An 18,571-nucleotide genomic window follows, 5' to 3' on the forward strand; every position below is an offset into this window, starting at 1 on the left:
CAAAACAAGCAGCAAACACGATTCCCCAAAGTCCTTCCCCAGTGCGGGCAGTTTTCCTTGCAGCGCCCCTCCCAACCTGGCAGAGGAGGGGCCCCTTGGATTAGAGCTTTGTGTTTTGTTATTGTTGTTGTTGTTGTTTTTAAGGAAGAATTGCCATCTGGGGGAGGGGATGAAAGAACGAGGAAAGAGGCCAAAGGGAAGAGGAGGGCTGATCAGGATAACTTTCCAAAAGAGGTGTATTAGAAAACACTGCCCTGAAAAAGGGACTCCAGGAAAGAGGGAAAAAAGCCCAGTACCACGTAGAATGAGAGGATTTGCAAAGTATTTTCAAATGGGATCTGCTTTTCCTGTGCCTGTTTAAAACATTAAAATTGTGCTGAATATGAGGCTGAGTTTTCTAGTCCCTCCCTCCCCCCAACCCCAGCCAAAGACGTCATGGGAGGGAGGTATAAAATTTCAGCAGAGAGAAATAGAGAAAGCAGTGTGTGTGTATGTGTGTGTGAGAGAGAGGGGGAGAGGGAGAGGAAAGGGGAGAGAGGAGGAGAGAGAGAGAGAGAGAGAAAGAGAGAGAGAGAGAGAGAGAGAGAGAGAGAGAGAGAGAGAGAGAGAGAGAGAAATCACAGCAGGCAGGAGGGACAGAGAAGCGAGCAAAAAAGCAAGAGATAGAGGAAGAAAATAAGAAAGAAGGAATAACATTCAAGAAGCAGAAGTACAGTGAACTGACTTGTTTTTATTTTATTTTCATGTTTTTTTTTTTTTTCCTTTTCCTTTTTTTTTTTTGCTTTAACGTGAAGCAGTGAAAAGAAGCAATGATGAAGGGAGAAGAGAAGCTAAGGTCCTGGTGACCCTGGGCGTCCAAGTGGATTATTGGGGCAATACAGGAGGGGACGCATCAACCAGGTGCCTAGTCCTTCTCATTACACGTAATCCCAAATCAGCAGCCAATGAAGACGAGAGGCAGCGGGTGACAAAAATAATTTCAAAAGTCCTCGAGGAAATGTAAACCGAGGGGAAAGTATGAATGGTGTGTCTGAAAGACAAGTGTGCCCAGCGCTTCCCTCTCTCCCTAGCTGGGGACAGTGGCCCAGCCCAGCCCAGCCCTGCCACCGGCCACCTTCTTACTGGTGATCTGATTTTTTTTTCTTCTCTTCCTTCTCCTTTTGGGCTATCCAAGGATACCGAATTTAGAAACTAAACATTGTTTTCTTAGCCTCTCTTCAAAACACCAACTTTGTCCCTTGTTGTTAAAGTAATATTTTGTGATCTTAGATATCAGTTCTATTTATTGTTTTTTTTTTCCTACCTGAGGAAATTTCCCCTCCAGACCTCTCCCCACCACCCCAAGCCCTCCTTCCTTCCCTTGCTATCCCTACTTGGTGCTCTTCACCTGGTTTGCCTGGAATCACAGCCCAGCGGAACCTGTTTAGACACATGGAGAAGGATCCCAACTTTGCAAGGCACAGAGCCTGCTTCTTCTTCCTAAGCTTTGCCAACGCTTCCTGGAAGTCCTGAATCTCTTGCAGTGCAGTGAGTTCATGCACCTTCTTGCCAAGCCTCAGTCTTCGGGATCTGGGGAGGCTGCATCGAAAGCTCTGCCTGGTTTTCCTAACTCTTTTTGCGCGGCTCCTTGTCTCCTTCGCCAGGCCCAGCTGCTCCCCTGGTCTCCTTTCCCCTGTTTCACACATGAAGATGCACTTGCAAAGGGCTCTGGTGGTCCTTTCACTGCTGAACTTTGCCACAGTCAGTCTCTCTCTTTCCACTTGTACCACTTTGGACTTTGGTCACATCAAGAAAAAGAGAGTGGAAGCCATTCGGGGACAGATCTTAAGCAAGCTGCGGCTCACCAGCCCCCCTGAGGCATCAACCTTGGCCCATGTGCCCTACCACATCCTAGCCCTCTATAACAGCACCCGGGAGATGCTGGAGGAGATGCAGGAGGAGAAGGAGGAGAGCTGCACTCAGGAAAACACTGAGTCGGAATACTATGCCAAAGAAATCCATAAGTTCGACATGATCCAAGGTCTTGCAGAACACAGTAAGTCCCAGATCTCGGTTGGGTGTTCACCTTGGGAGGGTCCCAACTTGAGCAGAGAGACTTAAAAAGCCAGTCCAGGACTCGGCAAAAGAGCCAGTCACCCCCGAGTTTTCTGAGCACCCGAGGTCCAGGAGGAGCTGGGAGGGAGGAGGAGATGCTCAGCAGGGACTGGGAGGAAACCAGGACCATTCTGGGCCGTGTTGATCACTTCTTGAAACCCAGCAACCTCATGCCAGGGAGATAACCCCCTTCAGTTAAAATCCTGGTTCACTTTTTTTGGGGGGAGGCCCGATGCATTGCCTGTGGAACATGTGTGCTCCCATCTATATGGTGATATGGGTAACCGCAAGCATATGTGTCCTATAAAAAAATAAAAACCCAAAAGGCAGAATGGGCTAGAGGAGAAAGCTTAGCTCCATGAGTCGGGGAATCTGGATCTTTTCCCTGATTTTCTAGAGCTCATTGTGACACGTCTCTCTTTTAGTTTTTCCAATCACTCTTTGGGGAAAATGCTATTTGTCATGGAATTAAGCTGGTAAAAAGCCCTTTCCAAAGATGCATGCCACAGTAAGCGCGCCCCATGTGCTGTGTTTGTGTGGGTGTAGACATCCGTGCTCCCTCCACAGCTCCCCCCAGTTCCCCCCAGGGAGGGACTGCCTTCCCACAATTTGGGGGTGCTGCCTGTGTGGCACACACCCACCCTAAGAGACAGGAGAGGAAAGGGTTTTTCACGCTTGTCCGTTGGGAGAAAGCGGGCCTGTTTCCCATCATTTATGTCAATGAGATGCTTTGGTCTTTTCATATATAACAGCATGGCAGACCTGGACGTGGGTGAGACGGGGAGGGTGTGTGTGTGTGTGTGCTTTTATTGCCAACGTGCCAGAAACCAGGGATCATCTGTATTTTTGATGCTTTTGTGTGTGTGTACATGTGTGGAAATCGTGTGTGTTAACAGAAAGGGAATTTGAAAACCCCAATACAAGGGAAGGAAATTTGGCAGATGTCAAGAAATCAACTGACAGCTCGGGCACAGATGTGAGCGAGCTCTATTTGCCCATCCCACCAGCAGGTGTCCTCATGGTCCCTGACATCCTGGCAAAGTGGACCGAGGGAGTCAGACTTGGAAGCTGCAAGGGGGAAATGGAGAAAACCAGGGAAGCTGAGGGGCCGGATTTGCCCGAACACTGGTGATTCAGAGAGGCCTGGGGGTAGGGGGAGAGGACCAGCAGAGCGACTGGAAATATCTGTCACTCACTGCCCTCAAACGAGGATGCCCTCATGCCCTGGGAGGGGAGGGGGGGGGCAAAAGAGGGTTTTGTCTGCTTTTAATGATTGCAAACGCTGTTAAGCGAGTGGAAGGCCTGATTCAGGGTCTTTCCCGAGCCAAGTCGAGGAAGCTGTGGCTGCTGCTCATGGGTAAACCCTGGCTAGGATTCTCTTATTCCCGCTTCCTGTGGCTACCTCTCTTTTCCGATGTGGCTGGAGTTTCTCATATTGAGGCTCTGGACCTAAAGGAAGCCCCCTCCCTCCTGGGCACTCTCAGGGCACACATAGCATCTTCCAGCGGCTGATGTTTCCCTAGGGGTCTGGGATTTTCACCTGCATCCTTATATCCCAAGTCCTTTGGAGTGATGGGGAAGGGACTGGAGGCTAGGGCAAGGAGGGAGACCGGAAGGGAACTAAAAGTGAGGCTGAAGGGAAAAAATAAGGATGTTATCAAAGGGTGTGAGAAGAGAGGCAGATACAGACAGATAGACAGAGACAGACAGATAGACACAGACAGACAGAGACAGAGAAAGGCAGAGAGACACACAGAGAGATACAGAGAGAATTATTTATATCAATCAACCAACATTCATTAAGGATCCAATATGTTCCAGGCACTTTGTAAACTGAGGATACAAAACCAGGCAAAAAGATAGACCCTATCCTCAAGGAGTTCAAAATCTAATTGTAGAGATAACAAACAAACATATGCAATAAAGCTTCATACTGGATAAATAGGAAATAATTAGCAGAGGAAGGCATTAGGATTAGGAGGTGCACGAATTAAGAAGGTAGAAGATGGAGCATGGAACAGCTGTTCTTCAGTTGGGTCCAACTCTTTATGACCATAGCATGTTGATACTGTCCATGGGGTTTTCTTGGCAAAGATTCTGGAGTGGTTTGCCATTTCCTTCACCAAGGCAAACAGGGTTAAGTGATTTGCCCAGGATCACAAAGCTGGAGAGTGTCAAGGGACAGATTTTAACTTAGGTCTTCTTGACTCCAGACTCATTGCTCTATCCACTGATCCACTTCCATATGGAACAGTACCAGCACCTAAATAAAACAAGGTTTTTAGAGGGATTTTAGAGATGTAGCTCAGCCTCGTCCTTTCAGAGATGAAGAAACTAATGAATAGAGAAGTTATATAAGTCGACCAATGACATAAAAGTATTATTCAAACTTAGATCCTCTGGCTTCCAGGTCTATTCTTTTTCTTGCTTTATAGATTTTTGGTCAAAGTTAAATAAGTAAAAATTAATCAGCTGTTTGTCTGAGAAACAAAATGGAACAAAAGCAGGTCTAGGAAGAGAATGAACAGATCTAGAGAAGGCACATGTAGAATCAGTATAGACCAATGCTAACTGGCTGTGTGTGTGTATGTGTGTGTGTGGAGCAGCACCTGAACTAGGTATGGCTGCAAATGCAGAAATCTTCACATTAGAGACATTAGAGTAGACACAGAGGAGATTTTTTTAATTGTTTTCATTTGTGTCCTACCCTCTGCGACCCCATTTCAGCTTTTCTTGGCAAAGATACCGGAGTAGTTTGCCATTTCCTCCTCCAGTTCATTTTTACAGATGAGGAAACTGAGGCAAACAGGGTTAAGTGATTTACCCAGGGTCACACAGCTAACAGTGTCTGAGATCAGATTTGAACTCAGGAAGATGAGTCCTCCTGACTCCAGAGCCATCACCCTAGTTCACTGCACCATCTAGATAGTCTCCAAGTAAAACAGCGGGCAAATGGCCCCAGGAGAGGCCACGGACCAGCAGATGTAGAACAGATGCTAGACAGTGACCCTGATGCTAAGGGGAGGGGCGGAGGTACCCAGCAGATGTTCTGCAGGCGCAGCAGTAGGTAGCGCTGACCAGACTTAACTAAGCCCTGAGTAAGCAGCAAGTGCAGAATGCCCCTCAGGAGACACCGAGTCCGCACCCAGGAGGGGCCGACGCTAACCAGAGCCCCGGGGCCTCTGCAGAAGGGCCCTGCAGGTGCAGACCCAGCAGAGGCAGGCGGTCCACAGCTGCCGAGGTGACACCGAGGCTGAGCAGGCACAGGAGCCGGCTTCCCCGCAGCCAATCGGGCGCTAAGCAGGCCCAGATGAGACACACACACACACACACACACACACACACACACACACACACACACACTCCAGTACTCCCAGATTGTAAAGAAATCCAACAGATGCAGATGAGGCAAAAACGAAAGCAGGACAGCTGCTGGGCCTGGAGCAGACAGTGATCACTCAGGCTTTGGGATGCATGAGCCCCCTCCCTCCCTTTTCCTTCCCCCCCCCCCCACTGCAGGATAGAGGTGATATGGCAACGTTCCCTGCCAGAGACTTCCAGGTTCTGAAGCACCAGGCTCCCGATGCCAGAGTTACTGCAGGAGAGATGATGAGGTCATGTCTCACTCCCCACATTCCTTCTCTCCCAGTCACCTCCTTTATCCTGTAGACTTCTGCGGGGAAGGGGCAGAAGGAGTAGGGGGTGGAAGGATGGAGGGTGCATTCCAAACTTCTTCTCCGGGATATCATGATGCATGCAAAAGTCATGGCGTCTCATGGAGCCAACATGACAAACAGTGAGTTGGGGAGCGGGGCTGCTATGGGAAAGCAGAAGTAAGGGGGGGAAATGTGTGCTTGGAGCAGACACAAGAGAAAAGCGTCCTGCCAAATCTGGTGCATTCTCCCCAACTTCTTGGAGCGGGAGGCGGTGGGAAAGATGGCAGCTCACCAAAAAGTGGAAATCAGAGTAGCTCCAACAGCTGATCTGCTTTTATCTGGAGCTGAAGAAATAGGAGAGAAGTAGCAAAAGCAGGTGATTGGCAGTTGTGAGTAGAATGTTATGGAACATAGTACGAAGAGGGCATCTGCCATAGGAAAGCTGAGTATTCTGTGAAAACTGAGAATAACATAGTGTATATAGTGGCAGGGAAGGGTGATACCACTTCTGGTAAGAATCCTAAACTTTCAATCATAACAACTTCAGAATTTATGTAAGTCAATGATCTCTGAACAGGAATATTTTCTATAAAATCCTTTACAAATCTCTGCTTCTTATTTTTAGGCTTTAGGGTCTATATTCGAGATATACTATTTTTGGAGTGTAGAAAGAAGTAAGGAAGGAAACAAAAAAGAAGGCAGGAAGGAAAGGAGGAAGAGAAAGAGGGAATGAAGGGGAAGGGAAAGAAGGAAGGAAGAAAATAAGAGGAAGAGAGGAAAGAAGGAAGGAAGAAGGAAGGGAAAAAGAGGGAGGAAGGATGGAAGAAAAGAGAAAAGGAAGAAAGGAAGGAAGGGAGAAGAGAAAAGGGAAGAAAAGAAGAGAAGGAAGGGAAGAATAGAAAAGGGAAGGAGGGAAAGAATGAAGGAAGGAAAAGAGGAAGAGAAGAAAGAAAAGAGAGAAAGAATGAAGGAAAGAAGAAAAGAGGGAAGAAAGGAAATAAAAAAAGAAGAAAGGAGGGAAGGAAGGAAGGAAAAATTTATTAAGTGCTTACTTCCTCACACTGTCCATTTTGGTCTGGTGTTTCTCGCATCCAAAGTTAAACAAAAGGTTTTCTTTACTTTTTTTTTTTAATGATACCCTTTCCCTATAACAGGTAATCATCTTGTAGACTTAGACTAATCCTGCCAGAAAAGATATGTGCCAAATGAGAGGATATATTTTATATTAGTTTATAGTTCTACATACTGGAACCTGGAAAAAATATTCTTGTATTTCTTCCCAATTTTTAGAAAGTGAGAAAGGACAAGCTCTCTTTCCAATTTCTTTGTGACATTCATTAGCAAAATAACACCTTTATATATGTTTAATGTTTATACTGGTGGTAGAAGAAATCATATTTTTAATTTTAAATATCTGTATTTGGCCAAAAAGACTACTGATGCTTACAGAATTAGACAATCTGTAGGAAGCATCTGAACAGAGAGATAATTTCACACTTACTCAAAAAGCAAGAAAGTTTTACTATATATGCCAGGCATTGGAGATTCAAAGCAAAAATGAAATAGTTCCTGCTGTCAGCAAGCTAACATTCTCTTGGGAGTGAGGGGACAATAAATACATAGAAAACCAAATACAAAATATGTATAAAGTATCTTATGGAGTACTAACAACTGAGAGCATCAGGATAGATTTTAAAAAAGAAGTAGTAATTGAGCGAGTTTTGAAGGAATCTAAGGTGGAATTGACAGAATAAATTACAGATCTAGAGGATGTTCTTTGCAAGGGCACAGACATGGGATGTGTGGAAGTTCCTGTATATTATAGGAATTAAAATAGACACAGAGGAGAAGGTCTCCAAGCAAACAGTGAACGATGACCTCAGGAGAGTCCAAGCAGCAGATAATAGGCAGGTTAGTCTGGAGAACCAGAAAGAGAATGATGTGCCAAAAGCACTGGAAGGGTAAGCTGCAGCTTGTTGAGAAGTCAAAAGGGATAAGTATTTTTTCCTAGAAGTAAGGAGGAGCCATAGGGTAATGAGTGACACGGTCCAACCTGTCTTTCAGGAATATCAATTTGATAGCTGTGCTCAGGATTTATTAGAGAGGGAAGAAATTGAAAGGTGGAAGACAAATTTGAAGACTGCTCCAATAATCTGAGGAAGAACTGATGAAGTTTTGTACTAGGGTAGAGGTTTTGTGAGCCAGAAAAAGGGAATGAATGGGAAGTATATTATAGAAAGAGAAAACCACAAGTCCTGGCAACTGATTGGAGTTGAAGCAGGGAAGGGATCAAAATGATTCTGAGGTTGTGAATCTGGGGGACTGAAAGAAGAATGGTGAACACTTGACAGAAATAGGAAAGTTAGGGACTGAAAAATGAGAGAGAGAGAGAGAGAGAGAGAGAGAGAGAGAGAGAGGTGTGATAGTCTTGAGATACACCTACTCATAGGGGATGGGCCAAGTATAAAGAAACTCAGACCAATCTAGTTATTCCCTATTTCCCCAATCCTGTTTTTCTGACAAATGTCTAACAAATCTGTTTTCTAGCTCCAGTGTTCTTTTCACTATACTATACTTCTGCTTTCTTTTCCCTGATATTCACAAACTTAAGCCTTGGAAATGCTAATAAATTCCTTTTCTTCCACTAACTAACTGCTGTTCTCAGTAGAAGGACATTGGATTTGGAATCTAGAGTGCTTGGGTTCAAATTCTGTCTCAGCTACTTACAGAGTTCCCTATTGCTCATTTTATATTAATCTATATGAACTTGACCAAATGCTATCCCTCCCTGGATCTCAGTTTCTCTATTCAAGGGCAGATTTTAAAAAATTAGTGTCTACAATGAGTAAGACACATGGAAAAAGTGCACCTCAAGGGAGCCTTGATTGAAAACCATGACTCAGAGAAACAGATGAGGAAAGAGGAAATGCATACATAGGTAATGGTCTGGGTGAAAGTATGCATATATGACACAGAAGACCAGTTTGGGAAACTTGCTAATAATCCAATTTGGCTGGAACAGAGAATTTGTGTGGGAGAGTTGAAGAAAATCTAAAATTGGAAAGATAAATGGGAGACACTGTAGAGATCCTTAAAAGTCAAGCTGAAGAGTTTCTTTTTCATCTTCTAGGCAATGGGGAGCCATTGAAAATGCTTGAATATCATAGCCAAACTTGTGGTTTAGAAAATTGATTTTTTTGCAGCTATGTGATAGATAGATATATATCCTCTTATCTTCCCCAACCTGCTTTTGTTCTAAATATGCCCATTTCTGCTGACACCATCACAGTTCTTTTAGTCTTTCAAATTTTAATCCTTGAAGTCACTTTTCACTCTTCCCTCTCCCTCCATCCCCCAGTGGCCACATTTTATTGTTCCTACCTCCAGAAAATCCCTCCTATTTGCCCCTTTAAACCTGTACACAATCCAGTTTCTACACTAATTCAGGCTTTTAGCACATCTTTCCTGAACTATTGATTGCTATAGCTTACTAATTGTCTCTTATCCTCCAGCCTTATCTCTCTTCAATCCATCTTCATATGGCTACCAAACTGATGTTGCTAAAAAACAAAAAACAAAAACAAGCCATCTTTCCTGTCCTCTCCTCTCCAGTCCTATTCTCTCCTCTCCTCTCCTCTCCAGTCCTGAATCATACAATTAGTAAGTGCCTGAGATCAGGTTTGAACTAACCTTTTGGTCTGACTGACCCCAGGTCCTGTATTCTCTATTCACTTCACTGTACCACAGCCATATCAAATAAGTATGAAAATATACAAAGAGTAACACACAAACAGTGAGGGGTTTAGCAGTGATATCTGCCTTTCCTTCTGTACATGAGGATGGTGTTCTGTTGGGCCAGGTGACTTGAATTCTGGAAATGTAACTAGTTCCTCTCCTACCATCACCTACCTTATCTTGAATATTGGCTCCCTATTGGTTGTTTTCAATATGGAGGGCATTTTTCCTCAAAGGGACAAGAAACAAGGTAAAATTGAGAAACGTTAGTACCTTTCTGCTATCAGTTACTATTGTCCCCATCCACCTGATGAAAGTGGGAAGTTTGGAAGAGTGTCAGGTCTGAGGGTATAGGAGGGGGGAAGATCATGAGTCTTTAAGGCATTCTTTTCCTCATTAGCTTTTTTGTATTTCCTTCTGCAACCCTCTCAATTCTTTTTTTTTTTCCTGTCTCCCTCTTGCTTCATTTTCAAAATCCCTTTTGATGAGCAAGTCTCTTTACCTTTGTTTGCCTTAGTTTCCTCATCTATGAAATAAGGATGATAATAGGCAGAGTTTGAAATTTCTGTAGGGTGTGTATACAGACACCCACATTCATACACACACACACATATATATATATACACATACACATGCATACATATATATAAATGCATCTACAACATAATATCTGGGAGATGATTGACAATGTATGACTGGAGTTTAGGAGAAATATTTAGATTAGATTTCTTGATTTGGGAATCATTTATGTAGAGATAATAATGGATCCCTTGAGAGCCAATGAGTTCTCCAAGAAAATGTACAGAGAGAGCAAAAAAGGTTACAAAGAGTCCTGAGAGTATCTATTTTACATGATACCTCTTAGATGCCATGAGAAGCACAGTACACAAAGTGATGAACTCAGAGTACAATAGACATGGGCTCAAATCTTACAGCAGACATTTCCTAACTGCGTGACCAGGTACATTTAAATTCCCTGAATCTGTTTCTATTATTATGAAATGAGAGTTATAATAGCATCTGCTTTATGAGGTTGGGAGGATAAGTGAAAATATTGGGAATGTTTTGAAAATCTTAAAAATGTTATATAAATGTGAACTAGGATGATCATTACATAATATGTAATTTTTTCCTGCTTAATAATATAGCTGAAGAAAAGCTAGCAATGATGGTCATTTATAATTTATGTGTTATTTATATTAGATGAATATTTCCACATTATTGCTATGGTTTCAAATTCACTAGATCCCATATTATATAATATAATTGCTAGGTCATATTATGATGTTATAATAGAATTTATTGTACTTGTGATATAATATAATATACTATAACATGATATTATTATTATATTATGTGTAGTAATAATATAATAATGTATAATTATATACTAGTAAGTAAACAATTATATAATACCTACTGCACAATAGATACTGTGCCCAGGGTCACTCAAACACAACAGTGTCTGAAGTCAGCTTTAAACTTGAGCCTTCCTGACTCCAGGTCCAGCATTCTATCCTCTTAAACCTCCCAAGATATCTTGGCATTTACTGGCTAGATTTCTTAAGGACCCTGTCTTAAACCAAAACCAATCTGAGTCTCATTGATTGGTCCCCAATAGGTCCCAGTCAAGCCCCATTTTGGTTATTATTTGGATCCAGATTGACTCATAATGAATGTAAATAGCAGTCATTTCTGCTTTGACCAGAAACCTTGAGAGTCTTCCCCTCTCAGATTTATTTATTTGGAAGTTTCTGGGGGGACTAGATGAAAAAGGAGATTCTTTGTCTCAATTGCTACCTAATCTTAATCACTGAATGGGTATGGACAAAGTGAGACCTATTAAAGACCTTAGTTTAAAAAGGCCAAGCTCTCCCATTTCATTCAGAGCCATCTCCAGTCATCCTGATCTCTATCTGGCCACTGGACCTGGATGGCTCTGGGGGGGAAGTGAGGCAGGTGACCTTGCATAGACCTCCTTCCCTCAAATCCAATTCACTTGCATGGTCCTCTTTGAGAAGGAAGGACAAACAACAACCTCTATCCACTGAACCACCACCTCTAGTTGATGTAAATCCTATACCCTCATCATAGTAAAGTATGTCTTTGAACTTTTGAAATGAGCCTTGAACTTTTACTTCAGTGTTCCAAGATTCCATGTTATTAAATGGTTGTGATGTGACTTAGGAGAGCAATTCCCAATTCCCAATGATGTGTTTGGAATTTACACCAAATATTGGGATTGATATAGCTACCAAATGTTAGGGTTTGGTAATGTGACAAATTCACACTGGCCATTCTCTTTGACAAAAGGTAAGTTTATTTAGGAGAATAGGTTATAGACAAAATGAAAAGATACAATAGACACTAGAAATGGTAAATGGGAACTAGAGTTGGAAGAGCATATAGTTAGCAAGGGAAGGGGTTTTAACAATTAACAATGAAAAGGAAAAATTCCCTAGTGGAATGCACAATTAACCAGGGAAAAGGAAATATTCCATGAGATGGTAGTGTACCATTGACTGGCAGACTAAATCCTTCGAGGGATTTAGTACCCTTAAAGGGTTAGCTAGCTATAAGAAGAAAGATACCATAAGACATGAGTGGCAGAAGCATGGAGTGACAGGAAAGACACCATGAGACATGGTGGGGGGATGAGAAAAAAGTCACTATGATAGAAGAGGAGTGAGGGGAAAGATCAGAATCTAGTGGCAGGTTATGTCCCCAAAAGGGATTCAGCAAACTTTTCATGGATCATAGACATATTTTTAAGGAAAATTTAGCCTCAGGAGTTATAGTTATATTATAAAAGAGCATAAAACACACACACAAAAAAAAACCCTCAAGGAAAAAAAAAGTTTAAAAAATATGTTTCAATCTATATTCAGACACTTGGCCTTTTTAAACTAAGGTCTTTAATAGGTATCACTTTGTCCATACCCATTCAGTGATTAAGATTAGGTAGCAATTGAGACAAAGAATCTCCTTTTTCTGGATATGGATAGTATTTTTCACTAAAAGTCCTTCAGAGTTGTCTTGAATCATTGCATTACTGAGATTAGCTAAATCATTCACAGGTAATCATCTTACAATATTGTTTTTACTTTGTATACGGTACATTTCACTTTGCGTCAGCTTGTGGAAGTCTTGCCAGGTTTTTCTGAAAGCCTCCTACTCATCATTTTTTATAGCACAATAGTCATAATCACATACCACAATTTGTTCAACCATTCTCTGGTTGGGAATCCTCTCTATTTCCAATGTTTTGCTTCTGGAAAAGAGCTGCTATAAATCTGAGAGTCCTTTTCTATTTGGTCAGAGCTATAACTGGAATAATATAAAGCGTGATAGTTTTAGATCTGGAAAGGATATTTGAACACATGGAATCCAGTCTCACCATTTGACAGATGAAGAAACTGAGACTCAGAGAGAGTCTCATGGAGAATGCAATCTTGACTGCCACAGATGTTGGGAAGGAGAGGGGCACCATGCTTATGGGTACTTGATATCCCTGAGTTGGTGACTTAGGCATGGTATACCTCTGTGAAACCCAGGAAGGAGGAATCTGGTACCTGGGCCATGGGCTCATAGAGGTAAAACTAGAAAAAGTGTTAGAAGCTATGGTGACTTAGGCATGGTATACCTCTGTGAAACCCAGGAAGGAGGAATCTGGTACCTGGGCCATGGGCTCATAGAGGTAAAACTAGAAAAAGTGTTAGAAGCTATAGAATCTGACCCTTTCATTGTACAGATGAGAAAACTAGGAACAGAGAAGTTAAATGTTTTGCCCAAAGCCACACAGCTGGTACAATTACTTCAGGGAAGCAAATTGGTACCTTGGTGCACTCCAAGTATCTCTGCTTCTGCCTCTGTTTGAACTGTTAAGGGAGATGAAATACCTGGGTAGATATTGCATTTCGCAATGGCAAAAGAATCAGGCTGAAGATAAAGGGGCTAGATGTTAAAGTAATGAAGATAATGAACAGATGGCACAGAATCAAGAAGTGGGTGACTCAAGGGATGCTTTTATTTTCTGGGCATGGTGACCAAGATGGCGAGTCTCACGTGGCCGTACACATACAATCTCTGCTATGTACTCCAATACTATGTACTCCAAATATTTGCTGTCAATGTCTTCCAGAATCTTTTGATGTCTTCCTCTTTAGGTCAAAGTTCTGAGGTCTTTGGTGGTTTGGGGTAGAAGGGCATAGGTATAGGGACTTTTTTCTAGTCCAGCAGAAAACACTGAATCAGGGCCATGTGTAGATGATATGATCGTTTCCTAACACCTGGTCTTTCTTCCTTTGCCTTTCCCTCCTAGATGAGCTGAGTGTGTGTCCCAAAGGGATTACCTCCAAGGTTTTCCGCTTCAATGTATCCTCAGTGGAAAAGAATGGAACCAACTTATTCCGAGCTGAATTCCGAGTCTTGAGGGTGCCCAACCTCAACTCCAAACGGACGGAGCAGAGAATTGAGCTCTTTCAGGTGAATACCCGGCTCCTCTCCCTTCTCCCATCACAAGTACTAAAGACTTTCTCCCTGATGACTGAGACTTTACCCTAAGTGTGGAGCACATCCTCCCATTTGGAAGAGAGTTACCATATTCTGATTCCTAGCAGCCTCTAGGATCCTGATTCTGATTCGCAAAAGATCAGGATGGACCTTAATATGTGAGAGAAATCCTAAGTCCCTATTTTCCACAAATGGCAAGGGGGGCTACAACAGAAAGCATGAGAAGATCTCAATTCCAATACCATCGCTGGTATTTACTCTCACTTTGAAACTTGGTCAGATTATTTAACTTTATCAGGTTTCCGTTTTCCTATTTGTAAAAATGAAGGGATTAGACTAAAGACTGCAGTCCTTTCCCACTATCAAAGACAATATAAGGTATATAGTTCAAGTGGTATTGTCCCAATTTGTTTGAAGGGAAAAAAAGGGTGGAGGTCCAGAGAGAGTGTGATTTTCTTAATGTCCCACAGCTAGCTAGCAAGAGAGCTGAGATTAGAACTTCATCCCAGTGGAGCAGTCTTTCATTTTGCTACATTTCTCACATAAAACATTCTATCTCAGAGTAGCTAGGTAATGCACTGGGTAGAGCACCAGCCCTGAAGTCAGGAGGACCTGAGTTCAAATCTGGTGTCAGACACTTAACAGGTCCTAGTTGTGTGACCCTGGGCAAGTCACTTAACCCCAATTGCCTCAGCAAAAAACAAACAAAAAAACAAAAAAACCCAACCAAAGGGAAAAAAAAAAAAAAAAAAAAAAAAGGAAAAGGAGAAGAGAGAGACACTATAAGGCAGAATGCCATGGCAGGCTAACCTCAGAAGTGGTCCAACATCTTTGCAGATTTATAGGGGAAATTTAACCTAGATTTCCCAAGACTTCCACAGGGGTGGGACTGTAAGGTTAGACTGATCCCCATCAGTGCCTTTCCCCGCTTGTCTCAGGGAGTAATTTTATCAGTTCTTTAGGCTTTCTCTGCCAATATCCTAGTTTCCCAGGACCTCATCTCCTGGGCAAATCACTTAGCCTCCATCTGCCTCAATTTCTTCACTTGCTAAATGGGCATAATCATAGCATCTACCTCTCTCTTTGTTGTTGTTAGGATCAATTGAAATATTTGTAAAGTGTTGTGAAAATCTAAAAGTGCTTTATGTGCTAGCTATTATTCAGGATGTAACACAAACATCACCTTCTACATGAAGTTTTTCTTGGTCCTTCCCCAAACACAAACGCTCTCCCTCTCAAACTACTGCCCTTGAATATACTTTATATTTATTCTGCATACATTTAATAGAGGTGTGAGTGTCTGTTATTATTGTTGTTCAGTCATATTCAATTTTTCACGACCCCTTTGAGGGTTTTCTTATCAAAGATACTGGAGCAGTTTGGCATTTCCTTCTCCAGCTCATTTTACAGATGAGGAAATTGAGGCAAACAGAGTCACACAGCTAACAAGTATCTGAATCCAGATTTGAAGTCAGGTTTTCAACGCCAGGCCCAGCACTCTATCCACAGCACAATTTGGCTGCCTGAATATGTATACAGACAGTCAGACACACACACACACACATACACACCATGCACATGTAACATCCACACAAGCATCTCTGTATGTGCATATGTGTAGACATGTATATGTGTGTACACACGTGTGTGTGCGTGCTTGTACATACACATACACATTTCCTGTCTCCTCATAGAATGTGAGCTCCTAGAGGGGACTGATTGTTCTATTATTTTATTTGCACACACAGAGTACCAGACATGGCATAGAGTAGGTGCTTAATAAATGTTCCCAGATTGATTGATTGAAGTGAAGGGTAGGGAAGGGATGGGAATCAACATTTCTTAAGTATCTACTCTCAGCTGGAGGCTGCGCTAATAAAATATTATCTCATCAGATTGATTATCCTATCTCCCAACTCTGTTAATTATTTCCTATTTATCTTGACTTAGGTTTTTTGTATACATCCTCTTTTTCCTTGCTTCTCTCATTAGATTGTGAGCACCTTAAGGGAAGGGTCTGCCTTTTCCCTCTTGTTGTATCCCTAGGACTTGGCCCAGTGCCTTGGAACATGGTGGGTGCTTAATAAATATTGATTGAGAGCTCTCTCCTCTCTCTGACCCACAGATCCTGCGACCTGATGAGCACATCGCCAAACAGCGCTACATCAGTGGGAAGAACCTGCCCACTCGGGGCACTGCTGAGTGGCTGTCCTTTGACGTCACTGACACGGTTCGGGAATGGCTTCTGCACAGAGGTAAGCCCTCCCTTCTCCCTGGCTGGTGGGAATGGTGACTTCTGACCACTCTTCCCTGCACATGCACCTGCCCCATCCTCAGTGACATGCCAGGATGTGTTAGTAGGGACTTCACTAAATCCGAGGCTACCTGTGTGACCCTTATTAATGAAAACAAAAAAAGGGTTTGGATGTCCTCAGTGAAGGAATATACTGAAGGGGTCACTTCCTTGACTACTTTCACCAGTGCAAGTTGCAACTTGTCTATAACTTACAGGACCATAGATTTAGAGCTGTGGGAAAAATAGTCTTAACTAATAATTTTATAGATGAGGAAACTGAGGTTCAATTAATATGTGTGTGAAGTGGGCTTTAGAACAAAACTTCTTAAGCTGTGGGTCATGACTGAATGTAGGGGGTCATAAAATTATGATTTATTATGTCTACATAGTCAGGCTTGCTTCAAAATTTCTCAGGCAAAAAGGGGTCATGAGTGGAAAAAAATTTAGAAGTTTTGGTTTAGAGCAGCTAGGTGGTACAGTGACTAGAGTGCTGGGCTTGGAGTCAGGAAGGAGTCTTCCTGAGCTCAAATCCAGCCTCAGACTTATAATAGCTATGTGACCCTGGGGCAAGTTTGTCTCTGTTTCCCCATTTGTAAAACTATGCTGAAGATAGGGACAGCTAGGTGGCACAGTGGATGGAACACCAGCCCTGAAGTCAGGAGGACCTGAGTTAGAATCTGACCTCAGACACTGAAGACTTCCTAGCTGTGTGACCCTTGGCAAGTCACTTTTTTGCCTCAGCCAAAAAAAAAAAAAAAAAAGGTTGAAGATGGAAATGGCATCTCTGCCAAGAAAACCCCAAAAGGGGTCATAAAAGCTGGACTCAGCTGAAAAATATTGGAACAATAACTGAAGCAGTATTTGTACCCAGAGTCTTCCTCTCATCAAGCACAGTGCCATAATATCTATTATTCAGATACTGTTTGTTTGTTTTTTAAAGTGGTACAAAATGGTAAGTAAGATTGAGGGGCGGTGGCTTAAGATCCTTCCACAAACTTTAAGTGTATGAAGGGCAGGGTCTGTCAGGGCTCCTTTTCCAAGTCACCCTATTACATTCTCCAGCTGCTTCCCCCAGAATACAAACAATACCCTGCAGAACATGCCCTGAGGCTTCCCATTCCGGCAGAATTTCATAAAAACCTAACAAAAAGGGAACAGAAAGGAGAGGCCTATGAATATTAAATTCCTTTTAGACTAACTGCCTGGTGTTAATTAGATTCATCTGGATTTCTTTCTATTGGTTTATTCTCATGACTGCCACACTATGAGAAGTTTGCAGTGACCAATATTTCTAACTACTTTGATCCACAAGGCAATAGACAGGCTGCCATCTGCATTAATGGAAATGGTCAAGGGAGCAATCACTTTGGGAGTTCCTCATGTGAAGAAATCAAGATCATTTTTATATATTGATAAATAGTTAATAATCAGTCACACAGGGAGCCTAGGATTTAGTGAAGTCTATTCCAGCTATACTGCAGTCATAAGTAATTATAAAATCCAAGTTTATTAGCTTTTCCTAACAGAAGTTGCTCCATTATTAACTATTCATAATAGTTCTCTTAACAGAGCTCTTTGTTTCCTTAAACAAATATTTCCATCAGAATGTGGGAGGTAAACAAAAATGTCTTACACTTATATGACATTTCATATTTTTGTTGCACTTTCTTGTGCTAATTTTGTGATCAAAAACAGCCTACTAAGGTAGGTAGGGCAGGTAGTAATGTTTCCATTTTTTGAAGACAAAGAAAAAAAAACTTGAGGGCCAAAAAGTTTGAACGACTTTCTTGAATTAATAGCACAGATGGGACTTTTGCTGTGATAGTTGTGATGACCGCACTAGCACCCAGGAACAACCCAGAATCAGCCAGAGTCAGGATAAGCAAAAGTTCTCAGTCTTTATTCTTGATCTTAGACACAGGATTGAACAGGATGGAAGCAGAATCTCTGTGACCGCCTTCTCCCTCATCTACCGCCAAAGTGACCCTGGCCAGTCTTACTGCACCCCCTGTCCCTCCTACATTCTCTGTATACACTGATCATTGAGCCAGCACAGGATAGTGGGAAGAACCATTTCCCAAACATATGCCCATAAAGTATTGTCCGATCAGTAGTTAGCCCTAAGTGCTTGAATCGAACTCAGTGCAATGACACAAGAGTTTCAGCCCTCTACAGATAGTGGTTTTCAGTGTGACTTTCCAGACCCCATTTGAGGTTTTCTTGTCAAAGATACTGATATTGGAATGATTTGCCATTTCTTGCTCATTTTGCATATGAG

At 42.4% G+C, this 18,571-nt stretch overlaps 1 protein-coding gene across 1 annotated transcript in view; it reads left to right on the plus strand.

Moving 5' to 3' along the window:
* Positions 1–590: 590 nt before the first annotated feature.
* TGFB3 (transforming growth factor beta 3) overlaps positions 591–18,571 on the plus strand; it is a 43,081-nt gene continuing 25,100 nt past the window's right edge. The window contains exons 1-3 of the mRNA XM_031952498.1: positions 591–2,035; positions 13,807–13,970; positions 16,123–16,252. Coding sequence (XP_031808358.1) covers positions 1,684–2,035; positions 13,807–13,970; positions 16,123–16,252 — 646 coding nt within the window. The 5' untranslated portion in view covers positions 591–1,683. The remainder of the gene's footprint in view (positions 2,036–13,806; positions 13,971–16,122; positions 16,253–18,571) is intronic.

The sequence above is a fragment of the Sarcophilus harrisii genome, chromosome 2 (assembly GCF_902635505.1).
Source record: "Sarcophilus harrisii chromosome 2, mSarHar1.11, whole genome shotgun sequence".
Taxonomy (NCBI): domain Eukaryota; kingdom Metazoa; phylum Chordata; class Mammalia; order Dasyuromorphia; family Dasyuridae; genus Sarcophilus; species Sarcophilus harrisii.